General features: G+C 39.9%; 1 protein-coding gene across 1 annotated transcript in view; it reads right to left on the minus strand.

Annotated features, from left to right (window-relative positions):
- fbn2b (fibrillin 2b) overlaps positions 1-12390 on the minus strand; it is a 61363-nt gene extending 48973 nt beyond the window's left edge. The window contains exons 1-4 of the mRNA XM_020639001.2: positions 12255-12390; positions 8685-9007; positions 1319-1401; positions 1092-1193 (exon numbers count right to left, since the gene is read on the minus strand). Coding sequence (XP_020494657.2) covers positions 1092-1193; positions 1319-1401; positions 8685-8863 — 364 coding nt within the window. The 5' untranslated portion in view covers positions 8864-9007; positions 12255-12390. The remainder of the gene's footprint in view (positions 1-1091; positions 1194-1318; positions 1402-8684; positions 9008-12254) is intronic.
- Between the last annotated feature and the right edge of the window lie 4533 nt (positions 12391-16923).

Here is a 16923-nt window from a genome sequence, read left to right on the forward strand (position 1 = left end):
ACCAGCGCAGAGAAGCTGAACACTTTGCACGCTTCTTAAACACACGTTGACACATACTTTGCATTATTAACAACTATGTTTTTCTGCATGTACAGTACGTATTAACTTCATATTTTAAACCCTGCACACACTGAACTAATCTCAGTAGGAAAACGTGATTTCACACACATGCATTGAAACATCTCACTTGACTCTACTCCAAACACACACACATCTTGAGTGGTCTGTAACTAAACTCAGCAGACTGAGCTCGGGCAGCCAGACTCTCTGCTTTAATCCTGACAAACCCTATGACCTGCAGGCCTGGGACTCAATACACAACTATTATACTGGCAACAGTATTATTCTGGCTCCCATGAAAGAAGGGTGGATCCCTAACATCTGGAAAATAGCCGAGCAATTGGATGAGTGGGAACTAAAACAGCTCGGTGTTACAGGCGCTATCATTTCATCAGTCGTTTGGGCCACTTAACACGGTGAGCACAGGGGAATGAAGTCAGGCTCGGGGTCATTTGGAAGAATAGTGGAAATAAACCATTTCTATCCTTCACTCTACAATGATGTGCTGGATTTTTCTGACTGTATGGGACTGATGGTTATCTGCTGTAGGTCAAGTGTTAGAGAGACATGGCGTTTATGTTTTTTGGGAGACACACTGATTCAATCAAACAGATATCACATCTGTCCAGCAAAGATAAAGCTGCAGCCATCAGCCAATAATAAGCTTAGCTTAGGATAATGACAGTTGTTGGGGGGAAAAGCCAGCATTAGTCAGTCCAACATAACTATGATGATTATTAAATAACACATTACATTCCCATTTGTTTAAACTGTGAAAAAGCAGAAGATTAAATACTACAATTAGCAGTGCTATTTCAAAAAGAATTGCTCATAGCCAATTAGAGTTTGGAAAATTTAACAGCATCAGACTTCAGAAAAGTAATATTACAAAAGCAGTTGCTGAAATAGACAAGAGATTTTTCTCTTGTGTGTTTTGATTTATCAAGATAGCTTGCTAGCACCAAAACAAATCTTGCATTATGGGTATGATGAAACTTCAGTGTGTGTGTGATAAGGGCACAGTTACTAACCTCCTGCTGCTGCTCCACAGCTGGGAGAGAGCTGGCCACTCGAACAGGAACACATGTTTGGTCTGGAGCAGAAGCCATCGCCACATGAATTCCTGCAAATAGCTGGAGAGAAGAAGAGGACTTTGAGCGAAGAGTAGGAGTTTTCATGTCTTTGGCTATTTTTGAAATCTAATTCATTTTTATTTGTGGTGTCATATGAAAGAGGATTTAAGGATGGAGGAACTTACGAACGATACACTGGTTCCCTCCCGGCAGAGTCTTCCAGCCGGGACAGCAGTATGAATGGAAGCGAGAGCCGCACACATTGGGCCTGACAGAGACAAAAACAAGCAAACTCACTATGTATCAAGACCTACCAAACATTTTTAGTTAAAACCTTTAAAAAAAAGGATACAGCTATGAGTTATTTACTGGGCTGCCTTAGACCTGCAAGGCCTCTGCTTTCAGAAACGAAACAAACTTTGATAGAAAGCCTCCTCGGGTGGTGGATGGAGATGTTTTCAGAAATGGCGGGAGGCAAAGGAAATGCGAGGGGCCTACAGCACGAGGAGAAGCGTTTTGTTTTTATTCAAGGCTGAATTAAAACTTGCAGGGAGAGGATGTATAAAGTCCTACTTTCTCCTAAATTCCATGACTGGCTGTCCTGTTCTCTGGCAAGTATCCAAGCCTGCCCCCCTTCATCGCCCCAGCCTGCAGAGAACTTTGACCCTGTCTGACAGATGTAAGATTCATCACAACTTATGGAGCAGTCGATTGGCTTGACAGGTTAGCCACACATTTTCCACATAGGAGATGGCTATACCACATCTGAGGATGACTTGCCCTCTGCTCACACATGCACAAGCACAGTCATAAACATGCAGTGGGACTGACTTTGGCTGCTGTGCTACAAGCTAATGCTTAAAGCACTTTAGTTTTTCTTATACTTAAAACTCAGTTTATTTAAAACATACATTTATAAGCTAAACTTGCATTAATCACAAAACCCATTTCCAGAAAGAAGTGTGCTTGATTCAGAGTGTAAATTCAAGTGAACCACGCCGAGGCTTATCCCTGCAAGCTGTTTAACAAGCTGAAGTGATTCCAACAATGTGGTGGTACTAATGATATCCTTAGTGACCTTTGGAAGCATATAATGACGGGTCTATCCGTCGTCATCTGTGTTGGTGGTTAGTTTCTTGCATTTTCTGTTGGCATGACTAAGGGACCACAGTTTGGTAAATTGGGATAAAGTCTGATCCAGATGCTCATGGTAAAGTCATTTAACACAGGGATCACATCTTTTTGGTCAAGGCAGTTTCTACCCCCAGCCCAGGATGTTATTTATTACTGTTTAAAGTCATGCTAGATTACACAGTGTTTTCTGACTGTGACCAAGGAGCAGTAAAATCAGACAACAACTCATCAAGCACTCAAAAGGATACCCAGCATACGTATTTTACTGCCACAGAGTTTTAGGAGTTGTGATAGACAGATTAAAAGAAGACTTAATATCCTTAGTTTAACATTTCCAATAATTACTCTCTTTCAAAAGACATTCACTGCCTGTTAAATTCATATATCAAGTTTAGCCATATTAAAAATTGTACAACAATCATGTTTTTTTTTTTTAAACAATCAAAGTTTCAATTTTAAATCTTGTTTTTTTCTAGAAACAGATTCAGAATATGAGAAGATTTTTGGTCACAGGAACAGTATCTCTTTGTAGTCCAATGACCAATCAGGTTTCTGAGTTGACTATTTTTTTTGGTTCCTCTATGACCCCCTACATAATTTTGCATTTTCAAAGCGAAATCCAGCCATGATGTGATCTCTTCACTCTAACTCCATTCTCTTGTCTCAGGTTGCTAGTGGGACTGTAAACATGACCAATGCACTGAAGAGGAAGTTTGGGCCCAGATATCTGGTATCAGTTATTCAGATATCTACTGGCTGCACTGGAAGTTGGAGTGGAAGAAATATTGGCCGTAACCTCCAGAGGCTAAATCATTGTCCGGCCATAGCTGATGTTTTCCAAGACTGAACTGAAGTTAATCCCGATGACATCATTATGACTCTCATCAGGATCTGACTTTGCAGAGCTCCCTCCAGAGTCACATGATAGACTTTACTTTAGTTATCTGCTCAGTGGTATGGCACATCACGTTCAACTAAACATTTGAGTCACTAGATTGTACATCAACTATATTGCCATCATTTTGGTACTAAAATGTAGCAAATGTATTTGTGCTGATTTGTGTATGGTTTGAAGTCTAGATTAAACAATAGAAGCAAAGTGGGAAATTAACTATTAACTCTTATGAAATTCTAAAGTTCCTTATATTTGAAACTTCCTCTCCTCGTCTCCCTCCCCAGAGAGTTGACAGCTGGGGTTTAAATCTCTGATGGATGGAGAGCATGACCACCTCCAAACACATTACCAGATGGCACAAAGAGACAGATAAACAGGTGGGCAGGCAGACGAGATGACATTTACACAGGCGACATTAGCAGACAAAAAAGGAGGATAAAAATAAAACAGGAAGGGGAGAAAGGACAAGAGCATTGGGTTCTAAGGGCGATTCAAACATGACGGTTGGTTTTGGAGAGAAAGTGTGAAGAGCTCAAGTGGAATTGCGGGTGGGGGGAGAGAAGACAGGATGGTGGGACAGGAACAGGGGATCAGTGGGAGGGAAAGCAAAACAACTTTATGTTAAGAAGAGAAGGAAGCAGGAGGAGAAGTGGGAGCGGAAAACTGATATATGGAAACAAAGGAGAAGGCAGCATAAGCAAGAAGAGGCTGGACCGTTGGTGGGGGTTGGATTTCTGGGTCAAATACACAAACCAAAGAGAGTTTTGAAAAAACTTCAGAAATGCATATGTGAGACATCAGCATTCCAAAACTTAATGAGCAGTGAACTCAACCTCTTCCCCTGGTCTACTTCTCCTCAAAGCGTTGCAAATTTTCCACTGTTTGAAACCTTAAGGATGTCAATATATGGAGGATTACACTGGTCTGACCCTGAGGAGCTCTAGTTTGTTATTCTTCTTCTCTCCCCACTCCCTCAGTCTTTCCTCTAGGTCAGTGCCTGGTCCCCTATCACAGAGAGGAGGCTTTAGAGGATGAACTGAAGTAAAACAGAATGAAAGACAGCCATAAAAAACAGCAGTTTAAGCCCCAGGAGTTTTCCCCAATATTGAAATGTCCTACTGTTCTCAGGGCTCAATCTAAAGGAGATTAACTCTTCTGTGGCCGTGGCGCTGCCTTTGAAGTCGCCTCCCGGGTCGTGGATCGCTCGTTAACTGCCATTAATTGCAATAAAAGGAACATGGCTGCCACCTCATCCAAGGGGAAATATGAAGAGTGACGGAAACAAGGATAATGTAGACAGAGTTTAGAGGAAGGGGGAGTCAGTTTGATAGAGATTTTCTGACATGGCCAAAAAAAAAAACTATATTAACCATAACTGCATAAAAATCTTTTTTTAATCAAGTTTCATAATCTGTTTATGGTGCATGTCATTAAAATAAAAATAATATTAAAAGATTACTCGAGCAATTGTCAGACACAGGTTTTCCGTTGTAAAGATAGTTTGTTCTCCCTTCAGGTTATAAGCAAAGAGTGTGTCTTGTTGAATTACAAACTACAAAATGATCACGTTATATAACTTTAGCTGTCCTGAGAGTCATCTTCACCATCGGGAATCTCAAGGGTTAAAGGGTTAAGGCAGTTCAATGCAGCCGGCCTTCACTGACATACAAGGAAGGTCAGCAGCGAGCAGGCATGCAAAATGACTACAGACAGCCCTGTTTCCATGAAGACAGAGAGCAGAAGTTCACAGTTTCCAGGGGTTCAGGTCAGGGGTTTATGTTTGTGTATGTATGTATGTATGTCAGTGTACTGGTCAGAGGTTAAAGGTCATCTGTCTGGTATCTGACTCCCTGTGGCTAAACCCTTATGTATGGCTGCCTCTAGCAACACCTGGGCCTATTGATCTATTATCAGATCTATGATCAGATCTAGGCCTTGGGATGATAACAGAGTGTGGTGTGCAGTTATGTAGTTCATTTTGGTTGTTACCACTGCTTACTGTTTACAGTTTTTGAATACTTCACTTGCATCTCATCACTGTAAGGGAAAAACTTTTTTGTGAAATACAATAAAGGAGTCATCTCACAAAAAAGGAACAGTTATATTAAATCTAGAAAAAAGATTACAGCTGTAAGCTTAGTGTAGTAGATGTATTTCATCTCTGACAGGCTTTAAAGATGGAGAGACTCGTGCCTTTAAAGAATTTAAACTGAGCTGCAATTAGAGAAAGATAATGACTGAGTGATTATTGGCATTTACAAAACGGAAAGCAAATCATGTAATTTTGAAGTTTTGTGGGAAGTTATCAGGAGAAATAGTTGTATAGCACAATAACTTAAACTGTGGTCTACCACAAAATCACTACACAGGATATCTGTTTATCAGTTCTGCTTCAATAAAACCAAGATTGTTCTGTAAGGATTTGAGGAAAGCTGACTTTTGTGTTTTAGAGCTATAATAACCTGCCATTCATCAGATTTATAGGAGGTTAATGAAAATTAACCAAAGATCTGAAAATGGATCAGCTCACGTGATCTCTACAAGCCTTTATGACTGCAAAAATGTTAGTTTCAAATGTCAAATTAAGAAATTAAACTGATTGCTGAATGGATTCATACAGTCAGACATTAAGTAGAAGCTGCTTTAGAAATAAACCACATGCCAATCAGCTGTCCAAGATAATCCCAACTTTACGGCTAAGTCTTAGCCAGCTCATACAATCAGCATTAAATGCAGACTCATAAAAAACTAAAATGGAACCTAATGCACGTAATACAGAAAGGGAAACTGGCAAATGTTCACTGATTCCAAATATAAATCCTTCATGAGCTTTTTTTTTTGTAGGTCCATTTTCCATCTTCTGTCCCCAAAACACTTAAACTGTTTGTTTGAAGTAAGAAGGTTTGTCCTGTGACATCCTGTAAAATCAGGAAATTACATTTTTCCCTTTTAAATGAAGCATTAGACAAGGCAGACAGTAAACTCAAGTCCCCATTCAGGCCATCGGGGTGGTATTGACATTATCTTTGAAGGGACATGAATGGCTCAATGTAATTCCCTGCTATGCCAGTCTGCCAAGTCAGTCAGCATCCAAGACAGAGCTGGGTGAAGCTTGGCCAAGTTCGGTTAAGTTAATAATGTGGGTGGCTTGAGAAGAAGAGGTTGGCATTACTCTCCAACTCCAACATACAATACATTTCATTAAATTATAATTGTTCAACTCCTTTAGAAATAAATAATTATCAGTCTCTTTTCTTTCTATTGTATTACTAACCAGACAGTCAATCAGCCATCAAGTAAAGCAGGTCGGCCAGCCAGCCTCAGGTTTGATCAGTTACCGCCCTTGAGTGGACAGATGCCAGGCTGCAGTGGTAGCCAATAAATCAGAGTCAGTCAGCATCAGACTCGGCACTAGCAGAGACAGACCAGGGGATATGGAGTTCTAGCCAGCAAATAAACACAGCACCCCAACCCAAGGCCAGCATAATGACCATCATTAAACTAACCTCCCTCCATCTCCCACACAGAGACTCTGTGAAAGCCATACTAAGTTACTGACAGTCCATTCAGTTCAATGCAAGACAAAAGCCAAAGTTTACAAGTTTTATGGGTTGACAGAGAAATAGTAAAATCCAACAACTCCTGTTTAACAAAGATTTGTCTTTCATTGAAAACAAATGTGATGTCTTCGCCCAGCATGGGGGGTTGGATGACACGTGAAGATGACTAATTTTGACCGATTTCAGATCAACTGTGATTTTTTTCCAGCCTTTGAACCTCAACAGTTACTGAAAATAAATTCAACACATTAAGCCGATTTGCTTTGGCCAGGCCTTTTGTGGCACATGGCAAATGCTTTGTAATTCAACTGACAGTTAACAGCGAACACCTAAAAAACTTTCAAGAAGATGTCGAACATTTTGTCAAACAACTCTGGTTTGTGGTACTCAAACTGGCCTTAGGCCCGGCATACAAACAGAGCTGTAGCCTTAAAATACCATGAGCTTCAAAGATGCTCTGTAATCTCATTACCTATTAACTTTAGTACACAAAGCTGTCACTGAAAGAGCATTCATTCCTAGCACATTAGTGTTTCCAGAACTTAACAATGTAATGGAAAAAGTCTGCAGGCTTTTGTTACATGTTTTCATGAAATCACATACTGTTTTGGGGGGAATAATATGCTATTGTGAAACGTCTCCTGCTTGACTCTCTTCCTGTAAAAGAGCATTGTGCAGGCTTAAACTTTTGTAGAAAAACGCCTCTTGAATACATCTTGATGTAAAGTAAGAACGCTTTATTAATCATACAATACGCCTTCCATATAAACTAATACAAGTGATAAGAGAGGCTATATTTACACAGCAGGATTTTAATCTTCTTAATGGAAATCCTTTTAGAGAAAACACACTAGCTCCATGGCTCAGTGTGAACTCTACCCTGTTCTATTAATAAGCCACAACTGAATACAATCCACTGACACTTGTGTATTCTTTCTGAATCTAACTTTAGCTGTTCTTCTTTACTCTCATCTTTTATGTGCTTTCTTTGTTTCTTTCACTTTTCCAGCCGTCTGTTATTCCTTCAGCAGCTTTGTCACCTACAGCAGAGAAATAAATGCCCCTTTTCATACCCCCCTCCAGTGATACGAATACCTCATTTCCTGTGGCTTGGCACTAGGGGAACCATAAGTTGGGACAGATGGGACTCTGATTGGAATAACTGATGCAGACATGAAAACCTGCCCCAACAAAACATCCTTTGTTTTTCAAGAAGTGGTGAAATATACAGTGAGAACTCTGTGCTACATTTACATACACCACACCCAGATTCATGGTGTTTAGGTAACACAGTTGGACTGCAAGGAAGAATTACGGAGAGGGGGATGGGTTACAGCTGGTGAGAGGTGATGTGCACCCGGTGGTTCACTTCTGTATATTTCCCCTATACACACACTAAAATGAACAACACCTTAAAAAACACACACATGCTTACATGGTAGATCATATTTACCCACACACACTCTAGGGCAAGCAATCTCCCCACATCAGTCCTGAACTACTTTCTCCAGCTTAACTAATACAGTCAGTGGAATTTGGGTCATGCTTTCCAGTCATCATCTCATCATGAGATGTATAGAAAGTAGGGCTTTTTTTCCCCTTTTCCCATGAAAATACCAATTTGCTGTAAATACAGTTGGGGATTTCAGTGTGCCAAGCATCCTGTTAAGGTCGAACATGTGCTGTTTTGAGAAAACAATGTGGTAGTATTCAGCAGAATAATTTGGTATAAGACGAGCTTGGCCTCAGCCCAGAAGGCACAGCAGTTCAAAGATTTCTGCCAAGCATAGAGGGGAGAGACTTTCATATTTTAAACTGTCTCCAGACACAACTACTAATGTTCTGAGTTATGTATGCAAAACCAAACGTAATGCAATTTCCTTAATTCACAATATAACATATGATAGGTATAATATAGCAAAACATACACATCAACAAACACACACAGATTCTTATCCCTACCCTCTCAATGTCTCCTGGCCACGGCGTCGAACCCGTTGCACTTCTCTCTGGTCAACAGTGCCGGTGAACCGGCTAGCTTGGTATGGTCCATCCCCAGTTTGAACACCATCCACATGGACAGCTGAAAGGCACACCGCTGCCCATCCCAGCAGCACCTGAGCCAACTTCCCTGATCCCATTGGTTAGTCTGGCGATCCCTCAAACCGTAACGCTTCTGTTTCACCACTCACTCTCTGGTTCGATATTCTCCGTTTGGACCCAGATTGAGTAGATGGATCTAACTGGATCCAGACCAAGTCCTTGGGAGCACTCCAAAGTAGAGGCTAGACGGGAAAGAAACAAGATGAAAGAAGCACTTGAAGCCCATTGAAATGTTTCCTACTACACCAAAGCAGAAAGTAGGCTAAATCAGCCTAATCGTTTCTAATATTTCTAATATCTTACCCAATATCTCAGCACCATTTCCACCATTTATCCAGAATTCTAGCTCTCGTTAGTTTACTATTTGAAGAACTATTTATCTGTTTTAACTAATTCTACTTATCAACTTCGACAGTTTCCTTTAGTCTATGCTAGCTAAACTACAGTATTTGACCTATTCATCTGTTTAGTTTTTTTTTATCTATATCCTTCAACTGTATCATCCATTTGCCTGTTTTAAAATAAGAACATTCAACTGTTTATCTAGGACTTTTACCTTATGCCAGCTAAGTGTTGCAACTATTAAAGCTAACCCCTTCAACTAGATTTGATGTGATATGCGAACATTTCAAGCGTTTTTAATTTATTAATTTATGTTTTCATTAGGCCCACTTCTGTCTACAAATGTTTCCATGACACATTTTTTTTTTTCAATTTTGCCAAGCCATTATTTTGTGCCTGGCTTACTATTTTAACATAAGTTTCATGAACTACACTTTATGTTAGCAATTAGGCTACTTTTTACTAAACTTAAATTAGAAACTTTCTGGTTATTGTAATCTGGTTAAAGCTACTTAATTAGACAAGCTTTCCACATAGTCTGGCAACTGCAGACATTGGGCCTACCCTCTTATACCAATAGCCTCCCTGGGAATCTGGTATCTAACTGCCAAAATCTATTGTCCCCTTCATCATTTCTATGTTTTCCACCTTCGGAAAAATAATGTGACCAGAAAACTCCAATAAAATGGTTTGCAATGGAAAAATCCACTAATTTGATTTTTTGTTTTTTGCAACATGCTTTGGGGTTATATTGACAAAAGAGAAAACACATGTGATAGGATGTGGATCATAAAAAAAATAACATTCAAGGAAATAGATCAATCTGTTTTATTATATTGCACTTCAAAGCTGCCTCAAAAGTGGTTTATCACTCAAACACCTGCACTGAATGAACTGAGTGGACTCACATGAGTCTGGTTCTGCTCGAGGTTTCTGCCTGTTAAAAAGCAGTTTTTCCGCACTGCTACTTTTCTAAATGTTGTCAAGTGCTGTGCTCACGGAGGATTCATTTTAATTATTTGATTAATGGTTTAGACCTGCTCATTTTGTAAAGTATCTTGAAATAACATTTGTTATGAATTGGTGCTATACAAATAACGATTGAAAATAGATTGAAAACTATGAAAAAAAGGGACAAAAACATTTCCCTTACAAATAAACGTATCACTTTCTAATGTTTATCTGTAGTCTGCCATAAATTCGACCATTCATGCAAAATGTGAAAAGGGACCATAAATAAAGATTGCAGCAATTTTAAAGGTAAAAGGAGCCTTAAATCCTTGAATTGTACCTAGAGGGAGCCAGAGAGACAGACTAAAGGGATGTTGGTGGATTGGGTTGAAGGTTAAATGGTGAGGTAAAGCTGCTCCATCATCTCATAATGATCTCTCTCCATCACAGTTACAATAAGACGAAAGGGATAAGGATATTACATTTTTAGCATAGACCAATTAGTCATACAAGGCATACAATTAAAGTAGGCCTACTCTGGTTATTTTTCATTATGTGATTTATGAAGCCCTTAATCTAATTATATTGGATTTGCTAACCCCATATGTAGCCTATAGTCTTACAAGCATGTCCTAACTACATTAAAGTATATTAAATCGAAAAACATCTAGAGTCCAAGTGAACTGGACAGCCCTGAGGTTTATTTTCTTTTCTCCACCTCATTATAGACCAATGGTTTAAGAGTGAACTGTGGGTCCCCTGGTGATACATAACCTCAGCATAACCAACCTCCAGCTATGCAGCCAGGGGGCCAACAATATTATATATCTGGGCTGGACATAGGGAAGAAAATAAATATGGTCACTGACATCCCCTTGGCTCAGATGAATTTAAATGGATGAAAGATAGATGAACTCTTGTGAGCATGTAGCAATAGATACAAAGGCAAAAAGAGAAGTGATTTTTAAGACCAACAGGGACATATAGATATTAAAACATAGGTCATGCTGTTCGAATAACCAACTGCAATAGTTCCCTAAGTCATGCTTTTCTTTAGGAAGGAAAACACAAATAAAAGTTTAAAATGTGTTTATCGTAGCCTCACACAACTTCTTTTTTGTATCCTGTTAAAACTCCAGTTGTAAACCACGAGTTAAATTCTCCATGGTGAGGCTTAATTAAGGTCTGAGTAATTAAAGAACAAAACATTTTCCACTCAAAACTTGACATAAAAAGTTCTCACAGCTTGCAGAGAAAATGGAGGTGGGATCATTGCTGAACAAAAGAAATGACTGATCAATTACCGCTGGGTACTCGTCTTTAATGTCTTCTCCAACTGTGCTGTCAAAATACCGCAAGTAAATTATGCATCCTGCATTCAAAATGTATCACCGCATCATTTGAGCGCAACATGTCATTTTTTCAGCCGCTTTAGGCTTCTATAAACTCACAAAAAACGTGCATTGTACGATGGTTTGCGCATTCTTATGAAGGAACACAATGAAGTAACATTTCACTTTTGAGGACCTATTACACACTTAAGTCCACGAGGATTCCTATACGCTATAAAATAAAATAAAAAGTGCCATCTACCACCGAAAAGGAATACAACAGACATTAAAGATATCTGGCAAGCTGACATAAAGGCAATTATGCTTCATCCCAATAAAACATCACTGAAATGAGCTCTGCAATGTCACCGCAACTTTTATGAATGGAGAGAAAACGCAACATCATCTCCGGCTATCTGAAACTCCAGATAATCCCAGCTGGGGAAATAGTTCAGAGCATGTTTTGATTCCACTTTACTCGCCAGGAAAACCACTGTCTGATAAGTCTAGCAGGGCGAACAACCGAACTGTAAAAGCGTGACTCGCACGTACGGTTCATTTCCATGCACTTTCTTGAAGAGCCGGTAAATTTGCAACTTCCTACTGTCACCTGCTCAGAAACAAATGTCAAACTACTTATCCGCGTTTTTGCATTTTGAATTCCATTAGTTGACTCACGTCTATTAAGCATACATACATACATACATACAAAGAGATAATCCTCCGTGAAACAACGGGATTTTGAAACAATAGTCACAATCACAGCCATTGATAACCTGATTGAGATGACTAACGCGCACAATACCTTGCAACAATTGGAGTGTCTTTGCGTCGAGGAGCCCAGAGTCGGAATTTGAGACAGGATATGTGCTCCAGAAAGCAAAATTGAACTATAGCCTTGTGAGAAAAAGAGAAAAGTTAGGGAAAAGCCCTGTTTGGGAGAGGGGAGGGGACAGAGAGAAAGGCAGAGACAGAGAGGGAGAGGGGGTAGTAACGGACTGCAGGACAAACCCACATTCCTTAAGACTCCTAGAGTTGTTATAACAAGGGGGGCAAGCAGCAAAACCTTCACACTGTGGCTGACATGGCTTTACCACCATCACACTGAAAAATGCACTGCTTAGGGCTACATCAGTGACAAGATAAGAGTCACACCAAAGTAAACGATCTTTGATGGTGGCAATGCATCATTTGCATTAACATCAGACTGTGGAGAATGAGCCAACAATGACAAATCAGCAAGATAACAAATAATATCCATGAAAGGTAATAGGGTCATGATGGTTTGTGATTATAGTTACAGACAATAGATGAAATATTACTAAGACTTTAATTGTAGTATATGAGTGGCACGTTTCCTAAGAACAAAGTCAATTTATGAATTAAGTTCACAGCAAGGCATAGAGCGAGTTACTCTGTCACAGTACGTCACATTTACGCTTGCTAGTCAAATAGTCCTGCTATTTACTGCCTCAGCAACCCGCTGGTGCCTGTGATTGACACATCCTTGTGCTTTGTTGCCACAAGTGCTGATAGGAAGTTAACATTGAGAGTGGCCATCTGGGTGGTATATTGGTGAGGACAGCTGAGCACATCCCAAGTGTTTCAACCTACTGAGCTGATACCACCATTCTAAACAAAGACAGGTCAATGTGGGGCCTGAGTAGAGACGGTTTTGACCTCAATAAGCTGAGACACAGAGGTTAAGTAGGTGTGCCTGTTCTCAAGGAAAATTCATTGTCACAGTTACAAAAGGTATTGTGTGCTAATGAATCAATTGAAGACCATACATTTGATTGGAATATAATCCTAATGAGACCATGGCATAGCTTTTGTTAGAGCACAGTCATAATCTTATTGACACATGTGGGTTCCTTGTCATCAAAGAAATTTTACTTTTCACAAAAAGTTACATTTTTGCTTTAGTGGGATTAGATGACAGATTGTTAAGAGACGCATTTTACAACCAGGGGACCAAGGTTCAAGACCTGGACTTGACAACATCTGTCCCGTTTCTTTTGTAACTAATGAAACATCACTCAAAGATGAAGCAGTTTTTCAGGATCCATTTTTGAACCTACAAATAATTGGATCAATATGAATATGAACATGATATGAAATCATGGTGTGATGGTAAAAGGAACCACTATGATGCTACCAAATAGAGCAAAGAAGTATTTGAAGCTTCAGATCAAGAGTGATGACATTCTTAAGATTTTGTACACAAAAGGTTCATAAAAGCATTTTTAAGATTTTGCTTAATTATGTTTACTTGAAAACTATCTGGTTTATTCTGGAAATATCCTGCAACATCCTCTGGTGAGCCTGAAATGACTAACATGTTGTTATGCAGTGTCTTCAGCCAGTTTTAGGGCAAAGATTAACAAAGTTTGGTAATTGCAATCATGTGCACAGTGTGTTTTGTCTCTGTCGGCTCTGGTATGATCTAATTATACTAACCTGAATAAAGGGACAAATGATTAGAAACATGGATGTCTGGAGAACTATTGAAGTAAAACCAGCTTTAATTAACAAGGAATTATTCAAAATAAGACCAAAAACACGGACGTTACTGCTTTGTGTGTTAAATGATACATGAGTTCTCAGCTTTTTTGCAACCGCATGATGTAAACAAAGGGGAAACTAACCAAGGACATTTTCTATTGATCCGGTTTAACATAACAAACATTGTCCTCTTGAACACAGACACAGCTCGCATGCTTCCCCACACTGAAACATGGCCAACTGTTGAACATCGCGGTTCATTATAATAGGGAACATGCAGCAGGCTGTAATACCAGCCTTCAACATGTGAGATGATTTGTAGTGTCCTGCAGAAGCTCTCAGGGAGTCTCACAGTTGCACACTGACACCACGAAACACTGGGAGAGATGGGGACAAAGAATTAGACCCTTAGCAGGTTTGAGCTCATTTTAAGTGTGTGTATGTGTGTCTCCTTTCTATGTCTTTCCCCCTTCTCTCTCTTTCTCTCTCTCTCTCTCTCTCTCTCTCTCTCTCTCTCCCAGCAGGCCCTCCCCATACCCCTCTAAACAGAAACACATTTTCCCCAAGCAGCGATCTCTTCGGTGAAAACACATCACTGTCTGTGTGTATTGTACTCTCAGGACCTGGGGAAATACTTTTACAAGTCCTTTCTCCACCACTGACTTGTCCCCCATCTCCTTCTGTAAACAAGTTAACTCTGACACACAGATGCACTATCTGTCCACCAAAGGTAAATATATATGACTTCATGAGAGGGCTGTGTAAGTGACCCAAAAGCAGTGTGTGATATTGATCGATACATTTTTTTTGTACTTGCTTGCTTAAAAAGTAGAGTTTTGGCTAGATGCACTCAACACTGCAAACATGCAACATGAGAATGAGTTTTGAATATAAGAAAGTGTAGTGTTATGTTTGAAACTTATTTGAAGTAAAAATGGTCCTAAAGACACATGTGGTTAGCGTTGACAAAAGCAAGCTATAAGCTATTTGTTTTACATGGACACTGTTATTATTGTGTGTGCCTTGCCAAGTAGGATCAGTAATGTTTGGGCTCTGAAGTATCTTTGCTGCAGAGCTTCAGGTCCCTCTTGCAGCTCACATGATATAAAAGATGACAAGCCAGTAAAGAAACCAGATGAGGATTGCAATGTCCTCATATGAACACATAGTAACACACCCTTTAAATCACCATTCCAACTCAGATTCCATGTATGTCTGCTTTGATCAAAACTATCATCACTGATAGGTGGAAGTGTCATTATTCAATACCATTGTTTTGCATGTGAGTTTGTGCAAAATGGGATGAGGTGTAAGCCTAACTTTTTTTTCCCCTACGCTTTTCCTTGTTGAATTCCTGAAGTGATGCCTGATCCCTCCCGGTGCTAAAAGAAAGATCCTTGAGAAACCACAAGAGTCTGATGGGGGCTTTCAAATTGTCTTTAGCCCAGCTAGGAGAGCCATCACTAGTCCAGATAACTTCCATGACATCCTCTCTGCAGGGAGAGATTCATGGCCAGAATTAGTCATACTGTATTGCTGTTCATAGGGGTGAACCAGTGCGTTTGGGGATCATATGAGACAGGACTGTGCCTGAGGAGCATATATTAAAGGATTGAAACTTATTTCCATTAGTTGTTTTTCTATACGGCTTTGTATAATATAGCAATTGTTGTCCCTTAGGGGGGCAACAAAAGGTAAATTGTTTTACAGCCAAGTCATTATTCATGCTTTATAGAGGCAACCAAAGGCATACATACATAAAAAAAAAACATGTAAAAAGATGCTTGAACTGCAAGGTTGAAATTAAAAAAAAAAAAGATTTAAAGTGATGTGAGTGCATAGAATACTTGTGCTTTTATAGGGTGTTTAAATGTGCAGTAACTCTACAACCCTTTGCCTCAGGTCTGTTGCAGGATAATCCATATGGACTTCTTGGAAATCACAAGTTTAACACAGGTGGGGAGGTTGGATGAACATCAAGGAAAGGATGCTAAAGCTACAAGCAAGTGTTAGCCTGGGTTGTATTTTTTAGTTGGAAATTGAAGGTCAATGGACTCTTGAGAAATGGACAAAGAAGAATAATGATGTGTTCCAGAGCAGAGAGAAAATCCCCAAAGTTGACTTAATGCTTGTTTGAAACTGTGGCGTTAAAAGATTAAAAGGGGATTGTTTTGAGGATATCTTGTCATTCTATGTAATCAAGTCAAACGAGGCAGAGATGAGACAATGATGAGGTTCAATGGAGCTTCAAAGCACTTATTTGTACATCACGAACTGTCACAGTTCCCACTTTCCCCACTGACTCTGAAATATAAACACTCTGTGACTCCGTAGCTTGTAGTGTGTTTTGGCAGAGTTTCATTTTAAGGTCATTGGAGCAGGGAGGTGTGTGTGTGTGTGTGTGTGTGTGTGTGTGTGTGTGTGTGTGTGTGTGTGTGTGTGTGTGTGCGCGCGTGTGTGTGTTTGTGTGTGTGTATGTGTGTGTATGTGTGTTAAGGTGGGGCTGAGGGATTAGAAGTTGGTTTCATGGTGTCATCATGGTCTTGGGGTTTGCGGTTGGAGCCTGTCGGGTCAGGGTGGAGTGTGACTGGGTCTAGAGATGATCCCAGCTTGGGAATCCTGTGGTCCGCTGGTGTTTTTTTTTTTCCCTGGTCAGATAGAAATATGATCCCTACAACACAAACACATTAATTTTTAATTTACACTTATGTTTGGGCTTTTTTTTTTTTTGCCTTTATCAGAGAGACAGGACAGTGGACAGAATCGGAAATCTGAGAGAGAGAGAGAGAGAGTGGGGAATGAACTGCGGCAAAGGAGCCACAGGTAGGATTTGAACCCAGCCTACCCGCTTTTGAGGACTGTTGCCTCTGTACATGGGGCGTGCGAACTAACCCATAAGCCACCACAAGGCGCACACATTATTACACACACAAAAACGGCTCCCACATAGCTGAACACTATCTAGATAG

The sequence above is a fragment of the Labrus bergylta genome, chromosome 6, assembly GCF_963930695.1.
Source record: "Labrus bergylta chromosome 6, fLabBer1.1, whole genome shotgun sequence".
NCBI classification, from domain to species: Eukaryota; Metazoa; Chordata; class Actinopteri; order Labriformes; family Labridae; genus Labrus; species Labrus bergylta.